This window comes from Pelecanus crispus, chromosome 3 (genome assembly GCF_030463565.1).
Source record: "Pelecanus crispus isolate bPelCri1 chromosome 3, bPelCri1.pri, whole genome shotgun sequence".
NCBI classification, from domain to species: Eukaryota; Metazoa; Chordata; class Aves; order Pelecaniformes; family Pelecanidae; genus Pelecanus; species Pelecanus crispus.
In genome coordinates this window covers 48,527,880-48,538,560 of record NC_134645.1, presented here as the reverse complement: position 1 = coordinate 48,538,560, position 10,681 = coordinate 48,527,880, and the positions used below count along the sequence as shown (strand labels likewise).

Here is a 10,681-nt window from a genome sequence, read left to right as displayed (position 1 = left end):
CGCCTTCGCTCCCTGCAGCGGCCTGGGGTGGCCCCGTCCCGTCCCCGCAGCCCAGCAGGCGGGTGGGAGGGAGGGAGGGAGGGGGCGGCAGCAGCCCCGCTCGCCCCCGGTCCGCGGGGCTGCAGCGGGCAGGTGGCCGCCGAGCTCCGGAGGGTGAAAGCGCCGGGAAGGTGATAACAGCTCGGCGCTGCGATCGGGTGCAATTGGCATTTGCCTGCACGCGTCCTGCCAAGCTCCGGGTGACAGGAGCCGGCGGGCTCCTGATGAGTTTCCCGGAGGCTGAGATCTGAACGCCGTCGTCGCCGCTCTCCTCCCGGGGCTGCCCGTTAGAGCTGCCGCCGGCTGCCCGGCTCCTCTCCGGCCCCCCGCCCCCGAGGTCTCGGATGGAAGCAGCGTGCAACAGGTCAGTTCTGCTACAGGCGCCCGAGGCGGCCGTTTGGTTCACCCCCTCTTCCCCCGGCTGCTTCCGAAAGGCTGGAGCAAGCGGCAGGAGCCGGTGGTCCCCGGGCACGGGGATGGGAAGCGGGGGCGGTCACAGCTCCGCCGCGCCGGCACCTCGGGCATCCTCCGCAGCCCATCCCCGGGGCCGCCGGCCCGCGCTGCCGCGACGGGCAGGAAGGCGCGGGGCGGAGGGAAGGGCTCGGGACAGAGGGGGGCTCCGCGGCCACGTGCGGGGTGCCCCCTCCGGAGCCGCGGGAAGCCCCGCCGGCGGCGCGGGGAGCCCGCTGCTCGCGGGGGCTCTTTGGCCGGGAGGAGCGATGCGCAGCGCCGGGATGAACCTGCCTGCAGCGCACGGCGGCTGCCTGCATCCGCGGAGCCGCTCAGGCGAGAGCATCCTCCCGCCTGCCGCTCTCGGCCGTGCCCTGCTGGCTCCCCCGCTGCAAACTTTCCCTACGGCGGCGGGGGGAGAGGAGCGGCCCCGCCGCCAAACACGGTTTCCATCGCCTCACCGAGGGCTTGCCACTTGGTTATCGATTACCCCTTGCTTCTCGCACAGGCTGCGGGCGGGCTTCAGGCAGACGGGGAGCGCTCAGCAAGGAGGCAGCCGGACCGCCAGCGCCCAGGCGGCTGCCGGCGCCCCCCGCCGCCCCGCCAGCGCGCCCCCGTGCCCTCGCCCGCCCGGGCACAGCCCCCCCGGAGCTCCCCGGCCCGCCGGCAGGGCCGCGGCCCGCTGACCCTCCCCTCTCCCCTTTCCCTTGCAGCATGGCCCTCGAGAGGCTCGGGGAAGCCCTGCGCGGCGCGCCCCCCTTGCAGAGCTCCCTGCTGCTCCTCCTCTGCCTGCTGGCCGCCCTCCACCTGGGCCAGCTCCTCCTGCGGCAGCAGCGGCGCCGGCGGCAGGGCCAGCGGCGGGCGCCGCCGGGCCCCTTCCCCTGGCCGCTGATCGGCAACGCGGCGCAGCTGGGCAGCGCCCCGCACCTCTCCTTCGCCCGCCTGGCCAGCACCTACGGCGCCGTCTTCCAGCTGCGCCTGGGGCGCTGGCCCGTGGTGGTGCTGAACGGCGAGCGCGCCATCCGCCAGGCCCTGGTGCGCCAGGGCGCCGCCTTCGCCGGCCGCCCGCCCTTCCCCTCCTTCCGGCTGGTGTCGGGCGGGCGCAGCCTGGCCTTCGGCGGCTACTCCGAGCTCTGGAAGCTGCACCGGCGGGCGGCGCAGGCCACGGTGCGCGCCTTCTCCACCGGCAGCCCCGCCACCCGCCGGCTGCTGGAGCGGCACCTGCTGGGCGAGGCGCGGGCGCTGGTGGCGCTGCTGGTGCGCGGCAGCGCCGGCGGCGCCTTCCTCGACCCCTCCCGCGGGCTGGTGGTGGCCGTGGCCAACGTGATGAGCGCCCTGTGCTTCGGCCGCCGCTACAGCCACGGCGACGGCGAGTTCCTGCGCCTCGTCGGGCGCAACGAGCAGTTCGGGCGGGCGGTGGGCGCCGGCAGCCTGGTGGACGCGCTGCCCTGGCTCCGCCGCTTCCCCAGCCCGGTCCGCGCCGCCTACCGCGCCTTCCGCGACCTCAACCGCGACTTCTACGGCTTCGTCCGCGGCAAGTTCCTGCAGCACCAGCGCAGCCTGCGCCCGGGGGCCGCCCCCCGCGACATGATGGACGCCTTCATCCGCCTGCAGCGGGAGCAGCCGCGGCTGCAGCTCGAGCACGTGCCCGCCACCGTCACCGACATCTTCGGCGCCAGCCAGGACACCCTCTCCACCGCCCTGCAGTGGCTCCTCATCTTCCTCATCAGGTACCCGGCCGCCCCACCTCGCCTCGCCCCGGGGAGGGAGGCGGCAGCGCGGCCCGGGGCGGTCGCGCTGCGAGCCCCAGCCTCGCCGGACGCCGCGTTCGGATGGCGCGGCGCGGCCCCGCAGCCCCGCCGGGAGGGGGTCCCTCGGCGGGGAACGCCGCCCCCCCCCAGCCCCCCCACCGCCCAAACCGGGGAGAGGCGGCGGGGGGGACCCGCCGCCGGCCGCGGGGGCCGGGGGAGCGGCCCAGGGCCGGGGGAGCGCGGCGGCCTCCGCACAGCTAAGCGCTGGGAAACCTGCCAGAAAAAGGGGTAAGAAAGGGTAAAACAAGCCCCCCAAAACCCGAGACACCCACCCTCCTCGGGCGGGCGGGCAACGGTGCATCAAGACAGGCTGGCAACAAGGCGGCCGAATAAAACCTGCACGTAACAGATTTTACCAGGTCAGGGAGATCGTAGGAACGGGGTGACAGCTGCTTAAAGCAAGATAAGGAGTTCGTGCACCGGTTTACAAACCCGCCGTTGGGTTAATTTGCCGGCAGCGCGTGCCTTGGCCACCACGGCGTGACTTGGGGCGAGGGCAGAGCCGCTGGGCGGCGGCGGGTGCAGGCACCCCGCTTCTGCGCGTGCCCCCGCACCTGCTCTTCGAGGGGGAAAATCTCAGCTAGGGGAGGTGGTCCAATAGAAGAAGGCTTAACACCGGTTTTCTTGCCCGTCCCGGCTTTTTCTTTCATCATCTGCATAATTCGTAGGCTTACGCAAATGTTACCTACTCAGCCGCTTCTTGAAAACCGGGCAAATATTTAACGCTTCGAGCCAAGGGTGTGATGCCCAGCGTTCACATAACCTGTTGGGTTTCTCCCCGTTTCTTACGTTTGCCCAGCGTTCGACAAGCAGATCTGCTGCAGGAGGAAAAGGCAAGGACACAGAAACCAAACTTGAATACTTAAAGCAAATAAAGGCTCCTTGGAGGAACGCGAGCTTTTAGACAAGCAAAAGAAAATACGCAAAATTAATATTTTGATCGCGTCTGCTTACTGTGTAGTCTTCCAAATTATCCAGCCTTCAAGGCGGTCATCTTAAAATACATTATAAAGAAAACATATTTTGATATTAATTAGAAAAAAGTATACGCAAACTAAGAGTGGGATGTTCAGAAAGGTATTCTGACAATTATTAGCAGGGGCTTCTTCAGTTTAAAAACCTGCAGACTTTCACATGCATGTAATATGTCTAGTGATAACAAACTCTGTGCTAACTTTCAGAAGTCACACAGAGCTGGAAAACCAAATTCTCGTTCCCACAGGAAGCCAAATATTTAGAAGAGACAAGTAATTTTAGTTTTAAAATCAATTTTCAAAATTGGATCAGAATATTCAGTTTCAGCACATTTTAAGTTAGTTTCATTTTTTTATGTTGAGGATCAGTTACATGTGATATTAAAGTGAAAGCTGAGCAAATCTAAAATGACACCATCGCATGGGAAGTTTGGATTTTTCTCTCAAAGTTTTCCGGCTAGGCGTACACGTTCCTGCAATATATTTAAACTTTGCTCAAACTGCATGATTTAGGGTAGGGGTGAGGTTCTGTGAAAAAATGTTTACAGCAAGGACTATAGTTAAGAAAATCTTTCAAAAGTGTTGTGGACGTACGCACATCTTGCTTTAAACGACAGGTATCCGAATGTGCAGGCGAAAATGCAAGAAGAAGTGGATAGGATTGTCGGAAGAGACCGTCTGCCATGTGCTGAAGATCAGCCTCACTTGCCCTACATCATGGCTTTCTTGTATGAATCCATGCGTTTCAGCAGCTTCGTGCCTGTTACTATCCCGCATGCCACCACAACCAACACCTTCATAATGGGCTACCTCATTCCCAAGGACACGGTGATTTTTGTTAATCAGTGGTCAGTGAATCACGATCCAGCAAAATGGTCCAACCCAGAGGATTTTGATCCAACAAGATTCCTGGATGAGAATGGATTCATCAATAAAGATCTTACTAGTAGCGTGATGATTTTCTCACTGGGAAAACGTCGGTGTATTGGAGAGGAGTTATCCAAGGTGCAGCTGTTTCTCTTTACCTCCATACTGGTGCATCAGTGCAATTTTACTGCTAATCCAAACGAGGACCCTAAAATGGACTTTACCTATGGGTTGACCATTAAACCTAAGCCATTTACCTTGAATGTTACGCTTAGAGATACTATGGATTTGCTCGATCAGGCTGTCCAAAGACTGCAAGCAGAGAAAGCAGGCAATGAAAATCAGCTGTCAGCAAATGCCTAAGCAACAAACCTAGCATCTAAAGAGAATCCCTCTCTCTCTTTTTAGACTTAAATAAGTTATAGTTTGTTCAGGTGATCTTTTTGGAAAATAGACAGTATTACAAGTTATAAAAGCAGGAAGGAAAACTGCACAAGGTATAATTCAGTCCTCTTTTTAATTCTAGAAGGAGAGCCAGGGGAACCATTTAATATTTTAAATGACAAAACATAGGCAATTTGAAAAGTAAGCCTTTTCTTTTCTAGCTTGTTCACAGAAGTCACCATGGTAAAGCGCTTTTTATCTACTGACTGGTTGGAGCATCTCCAGGAACGGTTTGTACAATCCTTTCCATGGCTCCATCCACTATGCCTTAACTCTGTCTTCAGTGATGACACATCCCAAAGTGAAATCTTTTTTTTGGGGGCAGGGGGTGGTTGCTCAGAACACTGCAGCCTGCTTCTGAATTCACTCTTCCACTCTACTGGAAACTGCCATAGGTACATGGCAGCTCCTGTGTTGTGACTGCTGGGATGTACATTAATGCCTCAATAATAAATGTTCAAATGAGTTTTGGTAAAATGACAATGTAAAGTCTGGCCTTTAGCATTCCAAAGTGTTTACATAAATGACTAAAAAAAAAATAGACTTGCTTATAAGCACATTTGAAAAGAAGATTTATATTTTATATGAGAATGAGCAGAATGGCCTAATATGGTAACTTTTCATTAAGTTTTGAAAGATCAGATTTGATATGTCACCAGATGGGAAGGGTGATACAAACCTTATGTTAATCTGTTCATTAGCATATTCATAAACAAAATAGATACTTGAATTAGAAAGTTTTATAAATGTATAGCTGAACTTTGTATTTCTCTAGTAAAGAGTTAATATCCCTGTCCCTAGACACATAGGTAAGTCCGGTAAAATCCACATGGGCTGAGGTATTTAGAAGTGAGAATTTGGGGTTTTTATATTAAAACTTTCATGCCACAAGCCTGAAGTAAAGACTACAGCAAATACACCCCTGCTCACTAGTCATTCTGTTAGGTTTAGTTAAATGGTGTATCCAAAAATCGACCTGGTACTTTTAGTATGATTTGCTTGGAACAAAGTCTCAGAAGGAAAACTAACATTACATGTCCTAATTAATGTACCCATTAACTGAAGAAAAAGTACTTTTAAAAGAAGTTTTGTGAGGCAAAGGACATAAAATGAAAAAAAAAAAAAACCAAAACAAAACCCAAACCTCAAAATTACTATTTTAAAGTTTTACATGTATGTTTTACTTCATGGCCTTGAACCTGTGGCTAATGTTTGTGTACACAAAGCTGCGTGCATGTGTCTAAAAAGCAAACAATCCTATGTAAATGCCTGATTTTGAAAAGTGTTGGGCACTTCTTTGGAGCTGCACGTCACCTTCAATTACATATGAAATCCGTCAGAAATGAGAGTACCTTGCATGACTCGCCGTGTTCAGCCTAGCACTAAATAAGGTATTAGAGCTAGAAAAATAAGGATGCAGTGGTACACAGTGAAGTAGCTCTGCTGAGACCTGAGCAAATGCAGATTTGCACTGGGTGTTCTGATAGATGGCCAGTCTTAGTCACGTCGGCAGCAGTGACAGAACTCATACTGACATTGGGAAGAGCTGGGTTAACAACACAATCCTGATCTTAAGTAGAAGCTTCGCTACGGATTTTAAAACTGAATCAAGCCTAAAAGTACTGCTCTGTAACCCCACACAGTAGTAACGTACCTGTTTAAAGTCTCTGACTTCATATGGCTTCTATCTTCTTTTTTTAGACCTAAAAAAGCTTTCTGTTACATACACAAGGAGTAACCTCAGGTGTTTTTCTGAATTATATACAAGTTTGTGATATCCCAGAACTTAGCCTATACCTGTGAAAAGCTTTATAAGATACTCAGCATTTTCATATGGAGATCTGCATTAGATCAAATGCCAGCACGACAATTTTCCTTGTACCTTTGTAAGTATTGTTATTAAAAAAAAAATATATAAAGGATGTAACCTACAACTGAATAGTTACTCTAACGCAAGGATCACCAACTCTTATTTCTAATAAAAATGGCTTTTGCAATTTGGTACTGTTCCAAAAGCTTTAACTGTGCATTGGCTACTAATGCAATATCCGTTCACGCTGCTCATGTCCGTCAGGGGTCACACACTATATAGCTGTTGGTGAAATAATGCCTCGTATAATCTGTGAAGTTATTCAAATTTAGTAGCACCCATTTAGAATGTACGCAGTTGTTCAGTGAGCTATTATGGTAATTTTGAGATGTATCATTGTGTTACCAGAATAATAAAATTATTCTCACACTGCCTTTGCTTAGTTTATGTATGGCTTTCTAACATCAAGATAAACAAGATTTATTATCTCCAATTTGGGAAGTATTATTATTTTAGATACTTGTTCATACACTTTTTACCTTCTTCCCATTTCTGGTTTTTGAAGTTTTTCTCTGTCCTGCCCTTACAGGGTCTCAGGTCTGCCTGCTTATTCATACCTTGCCATCTGTGTTCAACTTCCTCATGCTCCTTGCTAAGAACATCCCTTGCTGCTCGTCTTGAGCATCGATCTGAATTCTCTCGTGTCTTTTGCTTTCTTCTAACACCTGTTAATGTCTCCTCAGCCTGCACAGTCTCCTATGCTATGTTCTTCCCTCTGGCATTTCAGTTGACTTCCACCTCCCCTTATTTCAAGCCCACAGGCTGGTTTTCCTTTCTCTTTTTCCCTCTTAGGACTAGAGCTGGCATCTATATACTCCTGATACTGGATCCCCACCACTGCCCTTGGGACCAATTTGTGCTATTTTGGCCTTGGTGCGTAGTCAGGAGTGCCAGGAAGGAAATCTCAGGGCCAAACAGGCCTTAACGTGCCCTTGCAGAGCAACCTCTCACAAAATCAAGGCAATCCTGTGGTGAAGGGTGGCCATTATTGCATATATAGAACATTTCTTCATGATGCAGCCGCTCTTCTCCCCCTGCCTTTGTCTTCTTTTCCTCAGGCTGCTGCACAAGCCTGCTTACTTCAGAGCCATCTTAGAAAAGAGCTTCACATTTTCCCTACCCCCAAGGAAGCGGAACAAAAGCTGGGTGGGACAGAAGGCTGGGCAGACTGACTAGCAGTAGTTCTCTCCTGATTTGGGCTATTTTCAGCTGGAGTTTCTCCCGGAGGGGGCAGGATTCTAAGTACAGGCTGAGTTGGTGAAATCAGGAGCACAAGTGGAAGAGGACTTACAAAGACCCCCTAGAAGTCGCTAAGGATCTGTGGAGTAGGCGTGGTGTCCAAAGATACGCCATGCAGTGTGAATGTGGCTGGGGCTGACCAGTGGGACACCGCGTAGCTACAGAGCAGGTGTCCTCCCTGGGTAAAAGCCAAGAGCAACTTCATGCCATCAAGAGATGCTGCCACACTCGCCCCGCTTCCTGTTCATTTTTAGGTATTTTTCTGCTTCACCAGCTGTCCGCAGCTGAAGTCTAGACTCCCTCTTCAGTGTTGACAGGCACACTTCTATAGCAACACCTGCGACCTCGATGCCAAAAGGTGCAGTGCTGATGCAGCCAGAAGTTGGCATGAAGAAAGCGTTCTTGGAGAGACTCTTGGAGATCACTACAATACTATTTATATTGTTGAATAGGGAGTTGAGTAGAGAACCAAAAGTTTCTGATTGCCTGCTGTATGCCAGTACCAAATTTTAAGGAAATAGAAGAAGACTAACTCAGCAAATTGGCTTGACTTTTTTTTTTTTTTTTAAATCCTGTATTTCCATTTTCCATCAGTTTCATTGGAGCAGTTGTTAGAAAAAATATCATTTTCAAAACTAGGCAAGGTCAACATCTAACAGCAAGTCATGCACCTCTCATGAGATTCTGTGTTTGCACTGTCACTGGCTCCCTCACCAACCTGTGACTGGATGTCACCATAGCAATACTAGACAAATACATGTTGCTCTTTCTTCATGAAATAAAGCACAAGGAAGTTAAACAGCTGTATTCGAGACGAGTTTTCCTTTAAAAGTCTTCATGCTCAGGTTGTAGTGATTTCAACGGGTCAGGAAAGCCGAATGTCATGTCACGCTTGCTTTCTCTGTGTATGTGTGCACGCACACACTTAGTTCATCTCCCGGAATTTTAGTAACATCTTTCATTCAAGTTGACATAAGGGATTTAAAAAAAACAAAAAACAAAAAAACCCACACACAAAACAACCCAAACACCAAAACAACAAAAAAACCCCAAACCCACAAAACAGGAAGCACAGGGAGAACTTAGGACAAGCAGATGTTTCTTGGAAAACCAGTAGCTGTCAGACCACCCCACTACATAACAAGGAGGGGAAGCAAGTAGGCTGAGCTAGCAGAGTTGATACGGAATACGTTTATACTATTCAAGTGTACCATTACATTCCTTGTGAAGCTAATAGTTAAACTTGCTGGCTTCAGCAGGAGTCAGTTCAGAGCTGCTGAAATAAATAGGAATAATATAACAATAAGGAACAAGACTCATCAGAACTTAAGAAACAACTGCTGTTAGAAAGAGGAGGGGGGGTCAGCCCACCATCTGTGCAACAGCTACCAGTACTGGCGTAGTCATGGCACAATGTAACTAAATGAAAATTCACAACAAATTCCAACTAGTTTTGCATCAGACCCAGTACGTTTTTGTGAGCGGCAGGTACTGAGGCGTAGGTCTGTCTGTAGGAAACTGGTTCAGATTATCTAGGCAGAGCAACCAGAGACTAGGCAACTGGGAGCTTACATTTTACCTGAGAAAAGTTGAGGAATTAGCCATGGAAAGTGAACAGGTAACATTTGCCTTTGCTGTGTCTTTAGCCTGGTTAAATTTTACTCAAACCTTTCATTTGCCCACACAACAAATTCAACTTGGGATAGCACTGAAGGCGGATCTGGCTTTTTCATGGATAAAGGAAAGGGCTGGATTCTGAATGGTGCTGTTATTTTGGTATGCAGTGCAACACAGATACAGTGATTCAAGTCTGCTCTTTACCGCCCAGGATTTTTGCAGCTGAGTTTTTTCATGTTCCAGTCACTTGTACTCAGACCAGGCCAATTCACTTAATTGTCAGGTGAAAACAAGTTCAGTGTTAAGCACAAACAGCCTGGAGCATTTAAGATGGCTGTAGTCGATGCTTTGATAGCCCTCCTTTGGGGCTTTTTGCCAACTTTTCAGACAGCTCCACTAACCGAAAAATTGTTTGCTTTGTTAGTGTTGCCCTGTCCTTCAATACCTAGAGCAGATCTTGCTCCAGCCTGAAAGCACAAAGCTAGAGCTGACCAAATCAAACAAGAGTCTCTCAATTCCCTACACTCTTACCTGTGCTGGATGTCTGGGGACACTGATCCATCAGCATAGTTAACTCAGAAAATACAGGATGCTGAAGCATTGCAGCTGCACACATGCAGAGGCGGGGAAGGGAGTGAATGCACAGGCGACTTACTAAAGGTGGGTGCGTAAATCAACTGCAGAGCTATATAGGAGTAATTTGCTGGAGTGGCTGAGAGCTAGCAGAGGAAGATATATGCCTGAAGTGTAGGAAGATTCCAGCTAGGGAGGAAATGTGCACAGGGTCTCTGATTTCCAGGAAAAGAGAGGCGGTGATTTTACATTGCTTGTACACACAGTATGTCAGGATTAGGGGGATAAGAATCCACACAGTATTAAAGAGGCTCACTCACATCAGCGGCAGGGAATATCAGAGCACCTGGACCAAACCTTACCTTCACACCAGGCTGAAGACAGAATGAGCGATTATTTTCCTGAAAACTTTGGACAAACAAAGGATGTCCAAGTACTATCTCCTCACTGCCTGTTAACACAATAGATTTGGGAGGTAGTAAACATGGAAACGAGAGTTGAGGAACTAAACACAAGGGATTGGGCTGTGCCATACAGGTTGCAGGATTTGAAAACAAAACCAGTCTACAACAGAAAGCCACGGAGAGTCTGTCATTCTCCTCGCCTCAGCATCCCCAGTGCCTGAGAACAACAGGGAGGAAAAGACACCCCAGCTGCAACAGTCTAAACACCTTTTGGGGAAATCTTCCTCTTGACATTCAGCATGGTGGAAGGAGCGGGCACTACACCAGACAGAAACGCTACTGGTCTCGAGGATCCATTCAGACAGGTCAGTGTCATTTATTTGAGCAAGCTGA

General features: G+C 50.4%; 1 protein-coding gene across 1 annotated transcript; it reads left to right on the top strand.

Moving 5' to 3' along the window:
* Positions 1-383: 383 nt before the first annotated feature.
* CYP1B1 (cytochrome P450 family 1 subfamily B member 1) lies at positions 384-4,504 on the top strand. Its single transcript, XM_075708162.1, has 3 exons — positions 384-403; positions 1,203-2,219; positions 3,892-4,504. The coding sequence occupies exons 1-3, from the start codon at positions 384-386 to the stop codon at positions 4,502-4,504; spliced, it is 1,650 nt and encodes a 549-aa protein (XP_075564277.1).
* The last annotated feature ends 6,177 nt before the right edge of the window (positions 4,505-10,681 follow it).

Coding starts and splice junctions, on each gene's coding strand:
- CYP1B1 (XM_075708162.1), top strand. CDS start 384: ATGGAAGCAGCGTGCAACAG. Junction 404..1,202: donor ATGGAAGCAGCGTGCAACAG/GTCAGTTCTGCT, acceptor TTTCCCTTGCAG/CATGGCCCTCGAGAGGCTCG. Junction 2,220..3,891: donor CTCCTCATCTTCCTCATCAG/GTACCCGGCCGC, acceptor TTTAAACGACAG/GTATCCGAATGTGCAGGCGA.